Source organism: Schistocerca serialis, chromosome 10, assembly GCF_023864345.2.
Source record: "Schistocerca serialis cubense isolate TAMUIC-IGC-003099 chromosome 10, iqSchSeri2.2, whole genome shotgun sequence".
Classification (NCBI taxonomy): Eukaryota; Metazoa; Arthropoda; class Insecta; order Orthoptera; family Acrididae; genus Schistocerca; species Schistocerca serialis.
Window position 1 is genome coordinate 36,325,812 of NC_064647.1, and position 23,269 is coordinate 36,349,080.

General features: G+C 42.3%; 1 protein-coding gene across 1 annotated transcript in view; it reads right to left on the reverse strand.

Moving 5' to 3' along the window:
• LOC126425235 (EH domain-containing protein 1-like) overlaps positions 1 to 23,269 on the reverse strand; it is a 50,324-nt gene that overhangs the window by 22,728 nt on the left and 4,327 nt on the right. The window contains exons 2-4 of the mRNA XM_050088194.1: positions 13,903 to 14,688; positions 13,706 to 13,814; positions 10,331 to 10,495 (exon numbers count right to left, since the gene is read on the reverse strand). Coding sequence (XP_049944151.1) covers positions 10,331 to 10,495; positions 13,706 to 13,814; positions 13,903 to 14,688 — 1,060 coding nt within the window. The remainder of the gene's footprint in view (positions 1 to 10,330; positions 10,496 to 13,705; positions 13,815 to 13,902; positions 14,689 to 23,269) is intronic.

Below are 23,269 nucleotides of genomic sequence, written 5' to 3' on the forward strand. Positions count from 1 at the left end.
AAGTGAAACATGGACGATAAATAGTTTGGACAAGAAGAGAATAGAAGCTTTCGAAATGTGGTGCTACAGAAGAATGCTGAAGATTAGATGGGTAGATCACATAACTAATGAGGAAGTATTGAATAGGATTGGGGAGAAGAGAAGTTTGTGGCACAACTTGACCAGAAGAAGGGGTCGGTTGGTAGGTCATGTTCTGAGGCATCAAGGGATCACCAATTTAGTATTGGATGGCAGCGTGGAGGGTAAAAATCGTAGAGGGAGACCAAGAGATGAATACACTAAGCAGATTCAGAAGGATGTAGGTTGCAGTAGGTACTGGGAGGTGAAAAAGCTTGCACAGGATAGAGTAGCATGGAGAGCTGCATCAAACCAGTCTCAGGACTGAAGACCACAACAACAACAACAAATAAACACAGCAATTTTCAAAACAAAGTCTTTTTCAAAGTATCTTCTGATCCCTTAGGATGTGTCTCGTCCCTGATTTTTGGGTTTTTTCCCTTCTTCGTGTTCCTTTTTTGCTGGCGCACCTTTGTCCAATAGTACCTCACTTTACTAGTTCTTTCATACTGGATGTTTGGGGTACATTTGCAGTCACCAACTACCATTTTACTAATCTGATTGCATCTGAAGGTGGGCGTCATCTATCCTGCTTTTAGTGTGCATCTATCTTATCAACATCAGTAGTTCAGTAGTTTTTTTGCTAGGTTTCACTTTGGGAAGACTTCCTCTTATGACGAATTTTACATTGTGAACAGTCTTAAGGCCCTACACAAGCACCAATTTATCAGCCAACCGACCGACTTGCTAGCAGTCCCCACACTGTTTGACTGATGACACACCTTGATCACAGTGCCACCCTGTTCCTGTCACTCTCTGCTTGTTGATTATATTAAGTTCGTTGTGGTTGTGTTACCTGAAATACTGATCAGTGTAACAAAGACACAAAAACTTAGCTTTCAGTTGATGTTATAGAACTGACAAGGCCAAAAAAGTGAGAAAAAGCTGTGGGCATAGAAATCGCTTCTTCAAAGGATCAAATTCGCCTACATTTTACTATAAAAGGAGTTGGGATCCAAAAATTTCCAAAATTATTTAAGAATAGGTGAGACACACTTTTCTGAGCTGCTAAAGCTCATCAAGCCACATCAACAAAAATAATACCGGTACTGTGATGAGATTAGCAGTAAGCTGTGAGGAGAGTCTCTTAGCTGTGGTTAAGGTTTCTGGCCACTGGCAGGATTTACCATTCAAAACTAGTAACTCAATGCAGCTCTATCTTCACAGTAACTACATAAAATTATTCCTGAAACCTTCAAATGGTTCAAATGGCTCTGAGCACTATGTGACTTAACTTATGAGTTCATCAGTCCCCTGGAACTTAAAACTACTTAAACCTAACTAACCTAAGGACATCACACACATCCATGCCCGAGGCAGGACTCTAAACTGCGGCCCTAGCAGTTGCGCGGTTCCAGACTGAAGCGCCTAGAACTGCTCGGCCACAATGGCCAGCCTGAAACCTTCTATCTCAGTTACAAGTGCCTGAGGAACTAAATCATAGTAATCAAAACAAATATAACAAATGCTGTTCAAAAAACTTTTATGTAATTATTAATGTATGTAGCATTAAAAATGTCCCCTATAGTTTAAGAAACACATTTCAAATTAGAAATATTAAGACTAGAAATTGTTGTGCATCACATTATGTAATAAATATAAAACACATACACAGGAATGAAGCATTTAACAATCATCAGAGCTCTAAAAATTTTCAGTCCTACACTTTTACTCTTCATAAAGCAGAGGGTATGGTGTTCAGATGATATTCTTTAACACTTTCTAACAATGAAGCAAGTACATTTTATGAATAGAAGTCCATCAACTATCTGTATTTCAATTCTGATACACAATGGAAATAAAACTTAAAAACCGAAATATAAATAGTCGATAGGGGTTTTGTCATAATATATTGTTACATCCATGAGAAAAGCCAAGTCTGAAATACATTGTTAATAACAACAAGTGCAACTATTAATAACAAAAGAGGCAATAGTAAGCTCTTAAGGTGCGGCAAGAAGAACCACAGACCCAGAAGCAGGTTGGCCAATGCCTGGCCGATGTGCAGTTGCTCTTGATAACGAGATAAAAGCTATAAGCACACAAAGAGGGCCATGTGTATTTCTGACAATGGAGTCCTAGACAAGGATTGGAATTAAAAATAATAGGCATACAGCATTTCTGGTTAGAGAGAGAGCGCGTGTAATGAGAAGCAGAAAGGGAGAGTGCCTTCCAGCGGGGACAGCACTATGTCATGAGAAGCCAATGCAGGGCTTAGGACGCAATGTGTGACTATATCAAGAGAGGCATCTCTACCCCTCCACCCAGCATCTCAAGAACCACTGAACAGTCGTGCACATACATAGCCAATAAGGAGCCAAGTAACCCTCGACAGTATGTCACGGCAATAGCTGGTGGGGGCGAACGGAGAAATGTGAACAAAACTGGGGAACGGGACACTGCAAAGAGAGAGCAAGAGAGTAGTTTTAGGACATCCTGATGGGAGGTGCTGCAGGCACGAAGCTGAGAGAGCCAGAGTTTGTCGCAGAATTAGCAATAGGAGCTGGTGGGCATGTCGGCAGTAGCAGTAGAACTCTGAGCTTATTTGTGTGGGTCACATTTGTTAGACGAGACAATGTTTATCTGAGAAATGTTTATTCTCCTGTGTTGTGACAGAAGACGAACTTCTATCAGGCAGATGGCATGACACTGCTACATTTGGCACAATTTGTCGGCTGAGGTGGTGGGAGGTTCAGCTGTCAGGTGGTCATACCCAACAAGCCAACACACATACAATATGTCAGTCAGTCAGCTGATAAATTAGAGTGTATGTAGTCCCCTTTAATCTTAAATTTGTGATTTAAGAGTATTCACTATGTATTATTACACAGGCAACTGTAGCCTCAGTTTCAACAAATGGAGTACAAAAATGTCTCTTTAGTTGACAAGTGATTATTTTATTATCCCCCTTTTCTTTCATTTTAAACATACCATAAGAAGATGACTTGGTAAGAAGTCAAAACTGGAAATGATATTGTAGTGACCTACATAGATTCCACACCCGAGATCACAGCCACCAATTGTAATGCACACCACTGAAGACGGCAGTTACTAGTACCATCAGAGGCCACCACTCGTGAATGCACGGGTAGCCCCTACTCCATCCACTCTACCAGCCAACCAACTGCTTATGGAGTCGGGCCTTGCCCTCAGTTACATATTGACATTCTGACTAGGATTATCAGACTAGTAGCGTAGCCACTCCATGGCATGTGTCTTCTTGTGCAAGTTATTTCTAGACATAGTAAAGTGTTGTGTTTCTCACTGTCTGCGTGTTCTTGTGACTAGAATACAACGGTGACAATCAGGGTCATATTTCCACGTTTTTCATTGTGCGATTGCTTTTTGCATCTTGTTGTGACTTAGAGACTCTGCTTCAAATGCTGGTGCAACAACAGAAGGATCTCATCACAGTCATGTGACAGGCTTTGCTGACATTGCTCTCCAAACCTTCACCTCCATCTCTGCTTCCTTCTCTGTTCCCACCATCCGACGACATGACAGAAGACTGGTATGTGTACGAACACCGCCTACAGCAACATTTCCACACCTTCCACATTACAGGTGAGAATGTAGGTCTTAATCGTAAAAAGCATTCTGCCATGGCCAAGTCAAAAGAATCATATGTGGATGTCACAATTCTCATCCACTCCACCCCAAATAATGAAGTCCGGTAAAGGGACCTCCAATTAGGGAACCTCTCCCTCGAAGAATATTTGTCAATAGCCCAGCCTTACGAGGTCTCACACCCTGCTGGTCAGCAGCTGGAAGCCTGGTGTAGCAATGTGGCGGTACAGAGTGGCTCGGCTGCATCCATTGCATCCAGGGTGGATGACATTGCAGCAGTGCAAGCTGGCTGATCTGGTGACTTCCACACTGTGAGTAAACAACATTCCAGCTGTCACTTCCCGTTGCCATCATGTGCGTCTTGTTAATCCCAACATGACAGATCAGGGGGTGCCTATTGTTGGGCTGTTGGTCATAAATGTTGAAAAAAATGTCACATCGTGGTAGTCTGTCATTCAACTGCACAGAATGTAGCATCGGAGAACACTGATATCGATATCGAGGAAGTGTTGTCATCAGAGGCAGTTCCCAATCAGGATTCAGACAAACTTTTTATTGAGGCTTTGGTTCTCTCGTGACAGCTGCACCTGCAGGTAGACACTGATGCAGCAGTTTCCCAGTTTAATGCCCAACATATTCAAATCTCAGCTCTCTGTTGCTGTTGCCGTTAAACAGGTACCTCAGGGGATATGGTAAATAGCAAATCCCCTTGCTTGGTCAACCTACAGATCAGTGATTCTGCCTATTACCTTTATTGTTGCCATGATGCTAGTTCAGTAAACCTTTTTGGGTTTTATGTCTTTCAGGCCTTTGGCTTTTCAGTCACAGACTCCAACAATTGGTATCTGGCGAAGCCCACAGCCAATCATTGGGATCTCTGTGCTCAGAATTTCACAACATCTTTGCCGAAGGCTCAAAATGCACCCCAGACTCTCAAATCCACATAACCTTGAAGCAGTTGGTTCATCCTAGATTCTTTCATGCTAGGCAGACCACTCCTATAGCCCTACACTCCCAAGTGAATGTGGTGCTGGACCAACTTGCCTCTCTCACAGCTGTTGTTCCCATTTCCTCAGTGGTTCAAATGGCTCTGAGCACCATGGGACTTAACATCTGAGGTCATCAGTCCCATAGATTTAGAATTACTTAAACCTAACTAAACTAAAGACATCACACACATCCATGCCTGAGGCAGGATTCGAACCTGCGACCGTAGCAGCAGCGCGGTTCCGGACTGAGGCGCCTAGAACCACTCGGCCATAGCAGCCGGCTTTTCCTCAGTGAATGGGTCACGCCCCTTGTCATTGTGAAGAAACCTTCTGGTAAACTGCAGCTCTGCAGCAATTTTAAGATCACTGTGAATTCATAGTCTATCGTCAACACATACCCATGCAACACCCGGACAAACCATTCACATGTTTAGCATGTGGTCAATTCTTCTCCAAACCTGGTCTTTCTGAAGCAAATCAACAGTTATCCCTGGCTGAGGAGTCGAAGTGTATCATGACTCTTAATACCCCTTTCGGCCTGTATCAATACCAACAGCTGATGTTTGAGCTGGCAAGTCCACTCACCTCCCCCCCCCCTCCACCACCACCACCACCACCACCACCACCACCACCACCACCACCACCACCACCACCAAATTTTTCAACGATTTCTGGAACAGGTCACGTCCATTTTTCCACACTCTTTCAGCTACCTGGATGACACTGTCATTACTGGATGTATTACGAGCGACAACTTACACAATCTCTGTGTCCTTTTTCAAAAACTCCGGGCCAGTGTTGCTACCTGCAGAAATCCAAATTTTTCCAACCATCTCTTAAGTATTTGGGCCACACCATTTCACAGTGGGACATCCAACACATGGCAAGTCTTTTCAGTGCCATTATGCGCCTGCCATGTCCCTCATCATTGCAAGAACTGCAGGCTTTTGTGGACAAAATTGCCTATTGCCACTGTTCCATTCCCAGGGCATCCAGCATTATACATCCTCTCTACCTCCTCCTCTGATAGGGTCCTTCCAGTGTCTGGTCTCAGCGTGTGACCAGGCCTTCACCACACTGAAGGAGTACCTCAGGTCAGCACCATATCTAGCTACATTTGATCCTGGCAAACCACTGCTTTTGGCTGCAGACACATCACACTACAGTGTGGGGGCAGTCCTTGCCCATCACAATGCAGACATCTTGGAACAGCCACTAGCATTCGCGTCCAAAATTCTCAGTCTAGCACAGGTCCACTTACCTACGGTCGAGGAGGATGCTCTGGCCATTGTGTATGCGGTCACCAAATTTCACATTTTCTTGTGTGGGAGCAAATTACAACTAATTATGGACCCCAAGCCATTAATTTGTCTCTGATAAGGTGGCCCACAGGTTTCAGCTGTGTGCCTTGTTCCCTTCCAAATACAACTATGACATCCAATTCTGCCCCACTGGGAGCCACACCAATGTGGATGTCTTATCCCAGAGTCTGATTGGGAGGAGCTCACATGTTTTCATTTTGATACCACCTCCTGGCAAATGGTACAGGTTTTCCCATCACCAGTGCCCGAGTCACAAAGGTAACAGCCACCGACGCCATTCTTAACTAGGTAGTCCATCTCGTCCAGCAGGGTAGTCTTCTCATCCCCAGGGCCGCACTTTCAACCCACTTCGTAACTACTATGTCTGCACCATCGTCTCTGTCTTAGACAGGGTCCACTCATGGACAGCAAACCTCCCATGTTGGTTATTTCCAAGAGTCTGTGGCGAGAGGTCTTACAGCTGTAACATGAGGGTCACTGCGCTGTTTCCCATACCAAAGCCTTGACTCACAGACACATGTACTGGCCTGGTATTGATCGGGATCTGGAGCATTTGGTTGCTGCTTGTCGCCAGTGCAATACTCAACAAGTGGCACCCAAAGCCCATGGCCTCCAGCAATCCAGTCCTAGGAATTCATTTATGTGGACTTTATGGGACCGTTTCTGAATGTGATTTGGCTGATTGTCATCAATGCATTCCCGCATTTTCCATATGTTATGCGGTGCTCCTCAGCCACTACCGACGTCACTATTCAGGCTCTTATGTGGGAGATCTGCCAGTTACTTTTGTTTCCGATAACAGACCACAGTTCCTATTCTTATGGTTTCTGTGTACTGCCAGGCATTTGTCATGTTCACTCCCCTCACTTTCATCCCCAATCTAAAGTGGAAAATCAAGCACACAGTTTGCACCTGCAAGATCTAGATGAAAAAGGATCTGCACAGAGGATTACAGTTTTTTCATGGCCTACCAGACAACTCCTACTGGTTCCCATAGCCTTGTTGGGACATAGCTCCATCTCCTCCACCTAGGGTCTCACCCGCTGTTGTGTTCTGCCATACTGGGTTTCTCACTGGGGATGGCAGTCTGGGCACGTGGTTTTGGTAGCGTCCGTTTATCAGTAGTCATCACGGGTCAGAATGACCACTGGGTCTACACCACCTGGATTGAAGACCGGGAGTAAGTGCCATCGAAATCAGCTCCACATCTGTGTTGGCACCTGCCCTCTTTGTCAGTGTCCCAGTTCCTGGGTGCCACCTATCCACCAGTGTTCCAGCCTCCTCTTCCGCCTGTGTCAGTGCCTCCACCTATGAGCCTATGACTTCACATCTTTTGGCAGCAGCTTTGGTGGCCCTCCAGTCAGTGGACAAGCCCCATGCCTGTTTAATGTCTCCTGTGTGGCCTCCGGCAGCAACGGAGTCACCTCCACCTTCCACATCACCACCCGACATCGCAAAGGATCCCAGCTCAGACAGTCCGTCGCCTACAATGTCATCTCGTGCTCCAACTAGAGAGCATCAGTGCTCTCCTCATGCCAGCCACTTTCGTCCATATTCTAAGGTCTCCAATGATCGGGAGTTCCTCTCCCCTCTCATCTCTGAGGCTTCCACAGACACAGATGCCGTCTCCACATCGTGGCCACCCACAACTTGCCTGGGGAGTCAGTGACACCACTCCCAAGGAGGGAAGAATGTAGTGACCTGCATATATTTCCCACCCGAGATCTGGGCACACAATTGTAAGGTGTGCCATAGAAGTCAGCAGATGCTAGGACCTGTTAAGAAACCACTACTCACGGATTTGCACTCAGCTTCTCCTCTGTGCAATCTGCCGGTCACCAGACTGCTCACTACAGAGTCGGGCCCTGCCAGCCTTGCCCTCAGTTCCATGTTGACATTCTTGCTAGGATTACTGTACTAGTAATGTAGTCACTCTGTGGCTCTCTTGCACAATCTATTTCTAGACGTAAGAACATATTGTGTCCATAACTGTCTGTGTGTTCTTGTGGTTAGAATAGACATCACTTGTGTGACCTGATGTTTAAATATACAAGTTGATCACTGTGTTTTCCGAAGGCAGTATGTGAAGCCCCTAGAACTAGGAATGTTGTAGAAATATCATGCAAATAAAACAACAATTTGATCACAAATCAAAAAACTTTTAAACCCCCAATTTCACAGAGCAAGCATAAGAGAACACATCAGTTTGTTACTTTTGTTATAATTATTTTTCCTTCTGCAGTGCAAGAGAAAAAAAACACAGCTGTCCCCCTACAGTGGCAATGATATGATTACTTCCAAATTAATTTACTCTTTAATTTTACAACCTTGAATTTGCATACTATATTATCTTGTACAGAAGGGGTGCATCAATGTATTCTAACAGCCCACTTAGTCTATATTTGGAAATGACAGTTGAGTTTACCAAAAACCATAAAATACACTGTAAGGTAACTCCCTATTAAACATTCTTGTATGACCTTTATTTTTTTATTTCTACTACTACTACTACTACTACTACTACTGCTGCCCCTGAATGGGGCTTCTTTGAGCCATGGGTGCATACCTCAGTTTATTCTAGGAGGCATAATGGTCTAGAAGAGAAAGAGGGGGGAGGGAGGGAGGGAGGGAGAGAGAGAGAGAGAGAGAGAGAGAGAGAGAGAGAGAGAGAGAGAGAGAGAGAGAAGTCTGTTAGTTATTGACTTTCTCAGAGAGTTACAGATCTGGGATGCAGGACATCTATGGAACTAAAAAGGCTAACTGATGGCCACATTTCATGAAGAGCAGCTGTTTTAGCAATTTCAGTATTGAGAGTTGGATCCCTGTAAATCTTGCAGAGTACTATCACAAATAAATGCAATTATTGTATAAGGCTGATTTTTACAAACAGTGAACCAAATTTTTTATCATTTTTGTTATATGGGCATTAGGTCATGCCTAAAATTTTGGTCCTAAAGCTGCCTATGCCATCAGAGGCAGTATTTTCAAATTAAAACCGAAACAGCAAGCAAAACTGTTTAAATGCAATAGTGCAACAGCTGAGTCTTAACACACCTGAATGCTGGCTGAGACGATGGAGTCATGACAACATGTGTTGTGGAGCTTGTACTGTGGCTGTTTCTTCTATTTAGCAATAAGTCCCACAACTTGTTTCATTTCAATCCTCCTCTTTTTCTGTTAAAGTTAGTTTTGTGCTTTTCAATTTCTAATGACTGGATTTCAAAACATTATACTTTCAGAGAAATAAATTTGATGATTCTCTGGTCCCAGAATGTAATCAGCTTCAGCTGCTTTATCCATTTTGTCCAAATGACAATTGCTCTTATGTTCCTTAAACAAGGAGTTGATTCTTCTTTCAATAGTTCACGTGCACTTGACCAAATGTGTAAGGGATTTTGTACACTCCTGTTACAGCAGGTTATGGGTGTAGATCCTTTGCAGTTTTCAAATGTTCTTACACCTTTCTAACTGATTTAAATACTGTGTCTTCTTAGCACTCTGCTGATACAAACTATGTGTGTTTTTATGAATGGATGGAAAACTTTGTCCTTGGCTGCTGCCTTGTGGCTCAGAACTTTAGAACTTAGTGCCATTTTTATCTCTTTGTCAAAAGCAGCCTTTTCTCCTGAAAGTAAGTCTTAAACAATCAAGCTCTTCCTCCAAGAACTGTGCTTCAAACTTTCTTTTCACCTGGCCCACCAATATTTTAATAATTCTTCTTTTCTGCTTGGAACAGCGACAGGACTTTTTTTTTTTTTTTTTTTTTTTTTTTTTTTTTTTTTTTTTTTTAAGGTATCAAATGACCATATAACACAAATCACTAAGAACGTAAATAGTGGCTGTGAAAACCTGTACCATTTGAGTAAACCTAATGTTATTTCCTTAAAATAATAATATTTTCAAACGTTATTAGAGATAATTAGAGTTGTTTTTCTGAAATACTGTTACAAGATTAAGAAATTAAAAGCTGACTGCTTTCTCATTCCTAGCGGTAACAGTAAGTTATAAACGGCGTCTTGCAACTGTGGAAGCTGTTACTATTGCAATATTCTCTCTTCCAGAATGATTACTTTGTCAAGTAGGACATTCACTGTATATAACTGTAATCAGCATCTGAATCCATTCGAGTGGCAATGGAAACAAAAGAATGACAAAGAATGTGAGGTCTGTCACCAGAACATAGATTATTCAAGAGCAAAAGTACCAACGGACCCATTCAATTTTAATAAGAATTACCAAACAAATCAGTGTTTACTACCAGGCACTGGCACACAGTCAGAATCCACTACAAATATCACAATTATTCTAAGGATCAAATATCTATCTTAGTCTTACCTTCATTTTTTCTATGTCTGGGAAATCTCCAGCTGATATCATGTACTTGCTTTGTAGTGTGGCATAAATCTGTGGGAGATTGTCTATGAGCTCTTGCTTCTTCTTGTCCTTACCAAAGAAGGCAGGCATTTGTTGCTGTAATTCTCCAATGATACAAGCATGTGCCTGGAAAGAATTTTCATTGCTGTATTTAGTCTGACTGTCGCCTCTGAACAGATAACCAAATCAATGAAAATAGTTTAAACAGTAATTAGCCGCAAGGTTTGAAAAGCTGATAACTGGGAGAGAGTATGCCCTTGTGTACTGCATCCAACAGATACCTCAAGCAAAGGATGACAAAGCATGTGGTCGGCATTGTATGGTCCTCAGGACCTGATCGCAGAGTTAGTTTAGTTCAGCTCCAAAAAGAGAGCTGCACCTGTTTTTACTTTATGATGATTATTACACACTTTGGTTGTATTTGTTTTGCAACATTTGTACCTCGATCTGCTAATGTTGCCTCTATTTCTTAGCCCTACAGACAAACCAGAATACTATATTGCAATCAGGTTTACAGAATTAAATTTCAATCTGAAGTGGAGCGTGCACTATTTGCCACTTCCCGGCACATTAAAAGTGGGCCCACTGGGGCTCAAACCCAGAACCATCATCTTCCGCTTGCAAGTGCAACAAGATTGATTCACCAGGGCACCCACAGTTACACTTTCGCCAATTCTTCTAACTTCTTTCCTTATGCATAGCTCAGTCGATAGGGCATTTTCCTGTATAAGGCAGAGGTTCCAAGTTTGAGTCCCAGTCCAACACACTTTCAATCTGCCAGAACAGTTTATTTGTTCAGTTATTTGAAGAGAAGTGAAAAACGTTTCAGTCATGATTGAAAGACAACATTCTCTTATGTACACGAGATACCTCACTGGGGAAGGATAAGCCTGCAAGAGGACTGGAGTATGAGGCGCTGTGTGGGTGGATTGGACAGGTCTTGCACTTTTGTGTGCCACAGGGACATGATCCCTGCGGCAAGGGTGTTGGGACTGGGACTGGCAAAGGATGGACTAGGATGTTGGGAACATACACCTGTTGACGAGGATGAATGACCACAGCCATACTGTTGTCAAGAACAAACTGACCATACTGTGGCACACCGTGCGGTGGAGCACAGCACACTCAATTTCAATGGCTGCTTCACAGTTCGAGCTAGCTGGATCCTTCCCTCCACCACCAGCTTCTCTGAACTACACAGATGGAAGTTATTGTTACAACAGGTCCTCCCCTCCCGTAATCGTCCTGACCTGAAACAGGTAATCCACTGTGCCCACATTCTCCACCCAACAGTTTCCCCTTCCTCCATCCTGTCACCCCCTCCCAATTAGTGACACCAAGTCACTTTCGGCACATGCCACTTCCCACCGGCGATCCAATTGTGCCAGCCCATATACCTGCCACTCATCCCTCTCACATTCCTAGTTGGCAAATGGCCACCTCCCACCGAGCCGCTAGCCACCCACACCCAGTCACTCTCCCTGCCTCCCTCTACTCACCCCACCAAACACTACAACCACCACAAGTGGTCCACCTGAAGCAAAATAGCATTTGGCGCTGTCAGACATTCTACACTGCATTTCAATTGGTGGCATCCACAGGGGCCGTTCCATCCCATCACATCACATCATGTCATGGCACCATCACGTTTCTCCGGAAGAAAGTTTTGATAGCCCACATCACCCGTCTGTTGTCGATAGCATAACCCTATGCTCATTTCCTCCTGATACACAGCCATGCACATTTCTCCATATTTCATTTCAGCGTGGTTTTTGTGTCTGATATCAGTTGTTTGTTGCTCGTTATTTTTGTTATTTGTTATAAATTGTTTCATATCATTATTTATTTTGTTAAAATTTATAATTTTATAATAAATGACAAAAATTGATTGAAGCAGTGAGACAGCAGTCTGAACTGTACAACATGAGCATACTAAATTACTTGCCATCTACTAGTGGATGTTTATATGTACCGGTACCATATTTAATATTCTACAATGAAATGGATTGCAATATGGCTGCAACTTGAAGTGAAAAAAGTACCGTGAGTAGAATCAGATTGATTAGTAAGCGTAATTTATTTGTTTGCTGTCAGGCATTTGTAGTGTTTCATAAGGAAATGGACTGAAATCTTCAGACACTCAACTGTGGCAAAAATGCTTTTTTTTGCAAAGTATACATCAAGTAATGTATTAGAGCTGTTTGCTTAAATAAGCATTTATGGCAAGCTTATTTATTGTTAAGTAGCTCTCTAGATTGTGTGAGAAACAGTTTTGCAAGCATCAGTAGTCAATATTTATGTGGTTTCACTAGCCAATCCCTGTACAAATAAGGTGCTTGGACCATTAAAAGCCAAGTACAAGATGTAAAGAAAACCTGTAACTCTTGAAGGGAACAGTATTGAGGGAGATATGACTACTGCGCAAAATTTGCACTGGACTGGCAACAAAACTTAGCCTTGAAGAACCCAACTTTTCATGGGCTGTGATGCCAGCTTGTAACACTGAGTTCCTTTTAGTAATTCTGGGTGCAATTTGATGAAACAACGGGTGCTTCAACTTTCTGAAATACTTATAAAATGCAGATTCCTCTCCTTTGAGCTCCTTGTTTAGAGTGTGAATCCCCTTCAGTACCCCATAACATTTTTTGCATTCAAGCTCTTTTTTTGTGTTTTGCACTTCTGTCTGTGTTCTCTAACATGCAAGCTATCTGTGCAAGTTGCAACACATTTGAGCTGAATAAACATAATTTTGGTACAAATGTTGAATCCAGCATCCACGTACATAAGCTACAGCATTATGTATGTGCACTTTTGAGTGTAAAAACAGTTGAAAATCAACTAGCGACTGAAAAAAACAGTTGCGGACAGCCATACATGTTGAGATCACATGACTTGAGCTGACTTGATGCACTGTTATGTAACGGACAATGTGAATAAATCTTGACACGACAGTGCCATACCATGATGGTGCCTTGATAGTCAGTGTGAATTAACCTTTGTTTCTTTAGTGAATGGATTAAAGTGAATGGATTTACAAAATTTTTATATCTGTAAATGTGCATCACAGATTGATGGTGTGGCTGCAGATAAAGTTCCTGGGACAGTGGATCTCATTTTTCTTATCTGAGCAAACCTCCATTTACAGTGGCGTGTGTAGCTGGCTATAACAATAGGATAAAACGTTAAAAATTATGAACATTTAGGGATCCACATTTAGACAAACAACCAGAGTTGTATAGCTAATCCTTCTTTTTCCTAAGAATGTTGTTTTTCACATTCTTTTGTTGATAGAAATTTTCACTGAAGCATTCCTCAGTGTAGTAACTCACTACTTACTTTTGCAAGACGTGCTCGTCTGCTCAGATCATTAATTTTCCTCAGTATCGCATCTCTTGGCAGTGATCTCAAATCGAGGAAAAGGTCCCTTGTTTCATCCTCAAACAACCTGTAGAAATGCCAATTGTCTTATGAGACCTAATTTTGATTGCGGAAAGGAAACACTGAAACATGCAATAAATTCAGGATGTCAATACCTTCTGTTTTCATCGTGGAGAAGAGGTTTGTCCCAGAATGAACCTACATAAACACGTGCTACTTCCGGGAAGTTAAGAATTTTTCCTAGTGACCACATCAAAGCACCATACACTCTCATCAGCTGTTGCTGATTCACTTGGTCTGCCTTATTCAAAACAATTCTAATTTTTTCATCCTGCGAACGCAAAATATCTATGCACCTTCTGAATTCATCAGAAATATCCAACTTATTTGCATCAAACAATAAAATTATTCGATCGACACGTTCCGCAAACCAGTGTAAAACACCGTCAAAATCGTAACCTCTATTCACGCGCTGCTTTTCACCTGATAAAATTCCTGGTGTGTCCACAAATGAGACATAGTTCAGAACATCAGAATTTATCAGTGAACATTGAAATCGGTTCAGAAAGTTGTTGCCAAACCTTGCCAGAGGCCTAAACTGTCTATTCGGATCTACAACTAATGCATTCCCTGGTATTTCTTGCTCTTCACTGCCATGCATGACAGCTACGAACCTGTCCGTCGTAGGCTCCGGGCCGATTCTCATACCCGGAAAGTCGGAGCCCAAGATGTACCGAATGAATGTCGTTTTACCAGTCGAGTACTGGCCCATGAGGAGTATCAGGGGCTTCGCAGCAAAGTCCGAATCGAATAATTGTGGTGAATGAAATTCGTGAAATAAATATTTCTTTTCCAGAGGCAATAACTTCATGCTGTACACAGTCTTCAAGCCGTCCACAACATTTCCATATTCGGTAGCCTTCTCAGAGGTCCCAAACCAGCTGCAAAATTAAGATTATGTATGAAAATCTATACTACAAATTCCATGTTAAACAGATAACAGTCAATACACAGAACTCCCATAAGTTTAGTATGTAAAGATGAAATAGGAAAAAAAGCTGACCACACCACATTTCTACACATAAAAAACACAAGTAAAAATTAAATGACACAGATGTTATTAAGCACTTTGTAAAACAGAGTATCACAGAGGCTAAGATAAAAGTGATTCGTAACTTTTATTTACACTATTACATATGCTTTAGTATAATTAATAATAGTAATAACAGTAACAACCTTACATGAAGAGAAATAGAAGCAGGCATGAATGCATTATCTGTACTTCTATGCAATGGCAATTAGCTTGTCGCTCAAAGTTGCCTTTCAACCAATAACCTGATACAGCTTGCTGGTAATTTAATTTGTGGTAAGTTCCTATGGGACCAAACTGCTGAGGTCATCAGTCGCTACTTAATCTAAGTTAAACTAACTTATGCTAAGGAGAGCACACACATCCATGCCAAGGGAGGACTCTAACCTCCAACAGGGAGAGCCGTGTGAATCGTGGTGGCTACCCTGCGTGGCAGATACAGCTTAATTCAACGCATCAATAAAACTATTGCCATCCATTTACATGCACTGGGTCACTTCCAGAGAGGACGTCAATTTCTACTATCTATATCCTACACTGAAATGTGGCCATCAACAATTTGAACCAAATTCTACAGCAGCAAATCTCTACACTCATATAATGCAGGCTTCCACAAACAATATTTATAGTCTAGATGATGTTAGTGGTTTGGGTAGTAGGCTGTCATCTACAGCATGTTTCTGTGCCTACCAATTCATTACCTTCTGCATGAGACATTCTCAAACCCTACTTTTTTTTTTTTTTTTTTATGCGTGTCCAGGAGAATACAGTAGAACAGTAATAACGTACAAAGTATCATTTACAGAGGAAATTCAATAAAATAAAGATAGAAAGTAATGGCACTAAAAATATAATTAATACGCAGTACAAGAATTTATAAAATACAAGCAGGAAGGTAAAAAAACAGCATAATAATTCTCTTCAAATTGTGTGGAGACCCCAGTATTCAGCAGTTTTTGTGCTGTTTTGTTAGCTGCAGCAAGATCACCAGTAATACATGTATCTGGCCTAAGTCCCTGCAGACCAGCAGTTGTTGGTCACACAGGTCACCATCCCAGCAAATTTTATCATCACTGCTGTAGCTCCATTTCCTGAGGTTGACTTTGTGTCTTGGCGTTCCAGTCTCCAGTCTGTTCAGTGTCTCCCAAGTCACATAACGAAGATGCGTCTCTCTAGCTGGCTCCTCTTTCACAGTCATTCGGTTTGCCACAGGCAAAGAACTTCATCAAAGTTCAGCATGGGGAGTTCTGAGGGATGACAGGATTGGTGAGGTCCTGTGCATGAAGCTCCTCCTTGATCTGAGCCCCAGTTGTTGTGGCTCATGTCCAAACAAGGGGTAATTGGCATCAGTTTCCTGTTTCTTCTTCTCCAGTTCTGAGGCTGCCATCCTGCGAACATTTTTTGGTGCAATACCTACAATTTGGTTCAGTTTACTGACAGTAATTCATCACAGACAGTCTGTCATAATGTGCCCAGTTTCCTTCCAAGCTGAATTGACCTGTTTGGCAGATAAAGAATTTTGCCAGATAGGTGCCGAATATTCTGCTATGTAGAAACATAGTGCCGGGGCAGACACTTCTGTTCGCGTACCCCAGGTGGTTCCTGTAAGTATATAGATGACGGTGTCTTTCCAGGATTTGGCTTCAGACGATTGTCAATATAGTACCTGACCAGCTCTTGACAGATTTATCTCCACCTCCTCAAGGGTTTTGCCTTGGGCAGTAACTGCTTTATCATCCACATAGATAAATGCTTTAGTTTCACAGCTAATAGGTTGGTCACTTGTATATGATGATGATGATGGTGGTGGTGGTGGTGGTGGTGGTGGTGGTGATGATGATGATAATGATGATGATGATGATGATGATGATAATTATCAAAGTCTGCCCACCTCCTCCTCCAATTTAGGAATGAGCCTGACTGTTCACAAAATTTCACCACTCTTGTAACACTGGAATCAGGATAGGCGAGGATGATGGTTGGATCTCCAACAAGACTGAGAGCTGCCTAGTTATCAATATATAAGTCATACATTGCCAAAATACGGTGAACTGAAAGTGGTACACCACAAATACCTCACAGACGACATACGTCCCCGTTGGAGGAGGATGCCATATGTTAAAGGGCTACGTCCAATGCGCAGCCTGTCCCCCCTCCTTCTAGCGGTGAGTCCAACGTGGAGTCTGCCATGCCTGTATGGTCGACTTGAGCAACCGCAGTTTGTTTCCTGTCACCTTCAACTATTCAGTCTCCCACTGATGCTTGATGCTTCTGTCAGAAAATGAGATGACGGCATGCAACAGGATGGCACGCTGGCACACAACACCATCTCGACATGCTTTGTCGGCTGTGTCATTTCCCTGTATCCCGTTGTGGCCAGGTACCCAGCAAAAGATCACCTCTCTACCATGGTGGTGGAGCCATTGTAAGGAGTCACAGATGAGCTGAATCAACAGGTCTACTGGATACATTTGTTGAAGTGCTTGCAGTGCACTAATTGAGTGAGAACAGACAAGAAACCTTGTACAGTTATGTCTGTGAATCCTCTCCAATGCCATCATAATGCCATATAACTAACTCCACATCATAATTTGTAAATTGTTCCAGAAGACATACTTTGAAAACCCTATCAGGAAAAACAGCGGAACAACTAAAGACATTCTCTTGTTGGGATCCATCTATATAAACAATGATAAAACTGTATTACATACATAAAATGGAAGGAAACAAAGTTGTAAAATCATAATCTGGAATACAAATTTTCTTGTACCACGTCAAGCTTAAAATCAGTTTGAGCCTCTGAAGACACCAAGGTGGCACTGAGTTCCATCCCTGGCTTTGATTTTACAACTTTGTTTCCTTCCATTTTATGTATGTAATACAGTTTTATCATTGTTTATATAGATGGATCCCAACAAGAGAATGTCTTTAGTTGTTCCGCTGTTTTTCCTGATAGGGTTTTCAAAGTATGTCTTCTGGAACAATTTACAAATTATGATGTGGAGTTAGTTATATGGCATTATGATGGCATTTCAGAGGTCTGGTCAATCAATATCCTTGAAACAGTCAGTAGCACGTATCCCGAATGGCTGAGTCACATGGGGCCGATTCCTGAACAGCCATTCAAAGTTGCGTTGAACTACTGCACTAAATGCCAATGACTGAGGTGACATTGAAATTTTCAGTGCCTGTCGAGCCAAAAGGATATGTCACTCAATCCAGAGTGGTGGTTCACAAGCCTCTCAACTGGACTGGTCCGAAAGGTGGTTCCAGTCGATATCCGAAGCCCTCATGGTGGACAACGTCTAACATCTTGAGGTAAGAAATATGGGCTGATTCGTAGACCATGCTGCCCTATAAAACTGCAGGAGGCAGGACCTGTCAGCTCCTCATACTTTTCCATAAAGGCATTCCAAAACGTTAAATGACTGGAAGCTCCTTATTTGTAGGTCTTTCGTGTGTGGAAACCAATTTAACTTTGAGTCAAATAATAAATCCAAAAAGCGCACAACTTCCGGAAAACATAAAATATTGTCCCCCATTGTGAACACTGGTCGGTTAAAACTTTGACGAGCGAGATTAAAATTGACACATGTAGTCTTCTCTGGTGAGAACCAAAACTCAGTTGTCTTGGCCCAGATTTCCAGCCTCCTGACGGTCAGCTGTAGCTGCCTCATTGTCACTGTAAGATCAGAGGAAGAGTAGAAGATTGAGAAATCATCCACAAACAAAGAGCATTTGACAGGGCTCCTGACAGTGGAAAGACACCATTGGTAGTGATGGCAAACAATGTGACACTGAATAGACTGCCTTGGAGGACCCCATTCTGTTGAAAATAGCCGTCAGGTAAGGCATCACCAATGTGATACTGAAAGTGCCTGTCATCAAGGAAGGACTGGACAAGAAGCGGTAGATGTCCACGTAGTCCCTATTCATGAAGTTGGCAAAGAATGTTGTACCTCCAAGTAGTGTCGTATCCTTTTTTCTTTTTTGAGGTCAAAAGACACACAAACCAAATGGTTTTCGCATAAGAAGGACTCCTGTATCGTCGTCACCAGTAGAATTAAGTTGTCGTGGGTGGAATGGTAGCACCTGAAACCTCACTGGGAGTGGCTCAGGTGATCTCAGGATTCCAGCAGCCAGATGAGGTGGCAGTTGACCATGTGTTCCAGGGTCTTACGCATACAACTGATAAGGGCTATACTTTGGTAACTGTTACAGTCCTTGCCTAGTTTCCATAATGGAATTAATATTTCATCCTTCCAGTTCTAGGGTACCGTCTATCAAACCATATGTTATTGAAACAAGAAAGGAGCTGTCCTATCCCTTCAGGGCACAGATAACGGAGCATGGCATAAAGAATTATATCTGTTCTAGGAACACTGCCCTGGCTATGGACAGAGTTGATTCCAGTTCCCACATGGAGAATGGAAGGTTGTAGACTTCCTTATTATGCGGGATGAAATGGAGCTTCCAATCTCCGCAGTCCAGCGGAACACCTGAAACGCAGGAGCTTGTCTGGATGATGCAGTGACCGTAAAACAAGTGTTCAAGTAAAACCTAAGCCACATCTTTAGGCACATCCATCAAGACCCCATTTCTTGACAAGGCCGTGAAGGGGATGTGTACCACCCTTGCCTGAAATCCACCTTATTGATTCCCAAACTTGCGCATTGGAAGGGGATCAATTATTGGAAGTCACGAATTCCTTCCAGGAATCCCTCTTCCATTCTTTTATCACTCGCCTCGCATGTGCTCTCACAGATCTGAAGGTATGTAGATTTTCTGTAGTTGAATGGTGTTTGAAGTTCTGTAGAGCTGTTTGACTGGCTCTGATTCCCAAGCAACAGTTGTCACTCCACTAAGGCACAGGCCATTGTCTGAGGTGGCTGCTAGCCCACTAGGTGGACTCTGTGGCAGCCGATTGTATCTCACAAGTGATACGGGCCATCGTCTCATGTGCACAAGCCTTTTCTTCAAAAATAGCCTGTCACCTGTACTGCAACCAATTTGCCCTCTGAATCATCCATCTTCGAGGTCTCTTGTCGACCACCATACGAGTCGGCAGACAGATCCACAAAAGAAATGGTCAGTAGAACATAAATCTGTAGCCACTTTGCACTGAATTGAGACTGCAATACCTGGGGAGCAAAAATAAATGTCAGTGGCTGAAAAGGACCCTGTAGCTGTGAAAAAGTGTGTCATCTGACCCGAGTTCAAAAGGCAGATATTTTAGAATGGACAAGTCGCTCGATAATTCAACCCCTGGAACAAGTGGTAGCCGAGTCCCACAGCACACTGAGTGCATTAAAGTCCCTCCACATGGAGGACTTGGTGTGGGAGTACCTGGAAGAGTTCTGCATCTGCATCCAAAGGATCATAAGGTGGAAGATGTAAAGAGCTCACTGTGATGTTAAATGGTGCTAGAACTTTCACAGCACCTGCTTGTATGGGCGTGGTAAGAGGGTCGGGCGAGCAGTGGCATCTGTCATCATTCAAATCATCCATTCTACCTTTAGCTCTGTCTCCAATAATGTGGTCCTTCCTGTAGAGGTGCTAACTTAAAATTAGTTTCTTGTGAGCTTATATAGAACAGTTTCTCCTGCACCAGGAGCTGTAATTCTTCCCAATGTGATAACGTGTCCATTTAAATTCCATTGTAACATAAAAGTACTTGTGGGAGCCATTGATTAGTGATGGTTTGTCATGTCTGTCCCCCTCAAAAGCAGTGATTTACATTACATTTACTCAAAGTGGAAATCCACGTACTCAAGAGTAAAGTCCCCATTTGAGAGGGTGAGAGCTCACTGGCCCGAAGGTTTAACTCCACTTTTTTGAACTCTGAACTACTTTTTGAGGGATGTTTTCTCTTACTTATGGGAGGATGTGGTTGCTTGGGTTGAGGGGCTGGCTTAGTAGGTTTCTGATGGTGGTCAGCAGTATGTGGCTTAGATTGTAAGCCCATCGCTGACAGCTTCCAAATGATTTCTCGTTCAAGTGTAGCTTTGCCCCCACAGGTACACTGACAAGTGCATATGCTCGTACTTGAATCTGTGGTCTGAGTTTGTGTGGAGGCATCATACTTGGCGGCTGGCTTCTTAAGGGCTGATGCAAAAAAAGTAGCATAAACCATAGGTTGCATAGATTTGTAGCTTCACAATAGGGTACAAGTCTTGTAACTTTCAACTCCTGAATTTTCCTTTCCTCGTGTAAACCTCACAGTTTCTGCTCCATACTGGGTGATCCATGGAGCAGTTTATACATTTCAGAGGAAGTGTAGACTTATTGCCTGATTTTCATGAGCTGAGCGTCCACAATGTCCACACACAGTCTTCCCATTTCTTCCCACAGTGGTATGGCCAAATCTTTGGGTTAGAAACAAACAAGCGAATCTTTAGACAGATATGGCGTGCAAGGATCTGTTCATGTAATTCTGGAGTGCTAAAAGTTAGGATAAATGTTGCAGATTTTTCCAATGTGCGACTGACTCTCCACATATAGTTCTGCACTTCCGTGACGGCCACATTTTTCAATTCTTCACGAAACTCCACAGCGTCCAGCTCCATTATATCGGAGCAGATAACCACGCCTTTACTACAGCTAAAAGTGTTATTTGTTTTGTGTAAACATTGAGTATAAATATGTAGTTAGTTAATTTTTATACTCTGCACATACACTTTTTGTGGGATGTTTCCATGATTGTATTTTTACAACAAAATGAAAGAAATGCAACCAATCTTTTTATTTATTTACAATACATTTTAGAGGCTTTGATCCAGTATTGCATTGCATTTCCAGTGTTTAATTCAAGTGCATTGCTCACAAAAAGTCAATAATGGTTTTGAGCTTCTGACAACCACTGTTTATGAACTTAAGGTAAAATTGGTAAACAGTGAATGTAAAATACTCAAATACAGTGCTCTCAGTTAAAATAAAAATGACACAACCATATGTCAAACTATTTACGAGCCACCTATAAGAAACCTTCCTAGTCACTCAAGATTCTAAACCTTTAGTCAGGTTCAAAGCCCCAGCTCGTGACAGAATCCCTATCAGATTCTACACCAAATTTGTGACTGAGTTAGAACCTCTTAGCCATAATCGACTACATGTAATGCAAACAAAAAAACTGTTCTCAGTAGTTGGCAGAGAGCACGGATCACATCCTTCTACAAGAAGGATAGCAGAAGTGATGCACAAAACTACTGTCCAATATCCTTGACAGCTGTTGCAAAGCCCGAGAACATATTCTGAGATTGTAGGTAATGAGGTATCTCGAACAGAATGACCTCCTCCATGAGAAACAGTATGGGTTCCAACTTGCACTTTTCTCAGATGACATTCTGAAAGCTATGGATCGAAAAACGGAAAGTCTTTGACAAATGTGAAAGTAACTTCAGGTGTGCTGCAAGAGTGTGTGGGGCCCCTTGCCGTTTATGTTGTATGAGGTGTCATCAAAAAGTAACAGGATTTTTATTTTATTTTGTGGGCTTTATACATCCAATTTTCACACTTTTTTATCCTGTTGGTACAAATGTTCCTGGTGCATGTTTGCATTATCAACTGTTTTGAATATTTAGTTTATTGTGGCAGTCAAAATGGATGTGTATGTTCTCAAGTGCTAAGCAAGTTTTTATTTTCAAAAAAGATGGAACAAAGGATTTGCATTAAATTTTGCTTGAAAAAGGAATAAAGTGCAGCACCACATTTAAAATGTTGACTGTGGCCTTTGGCAAAGCTACTACAAGTGGTATAAATGTTTCAAAGAGGGCCAAGAAGGCACTGAAGACGACAACCGCTTTGAAGCCCTAGAACATCAGTTACTGACAACAATGTGGGCAAAGTAAAGAAAATTGTTCTGGAAAATTGCCAAATAACCAACAGAGAGGTTGCTGATAACAACATATTCTTTCGGTCATGCCAAGTGATTATTTTTATGTTTTCGATATGAAACGCGCTGCAGCAAGGTTTGTTCCAAAATTGTTGAATTTCAACCAAAAATGACATTGCACGGACATTGCTTGAGAACCATTGAATGGCGCTGATGATGATCCAGAATTTCTAAAGAAGGTTACAAGAGGTGACGAAATGTAGGTATACAGGTACCACATCAAAACCGAGGGCCAGTAACCCCAATGGAAGCTGCCTGAACAGCCAAGACAGAAATTCAACCATGTGTGAAGATTCTTCTCACTGTTTTCTTCAAATGCAGTGTGATAGTTCATCATGAGTTCCTGCCTTATGGTTGCACAGTCAAAAGGAATGCTACCTGAAGACTGCATCGTTTGCATGAAGCAATCCAAAGAAAACAATCAGAATTGTGGCAAAACCACTCACGGAAATAGCATCACGATAAAGCTCCTGCTCGCAACTCTATGCTTGTTTGTGATTTTTTGGGAAAAAACAAATGTGTTACATGGCCTTAGTCACTG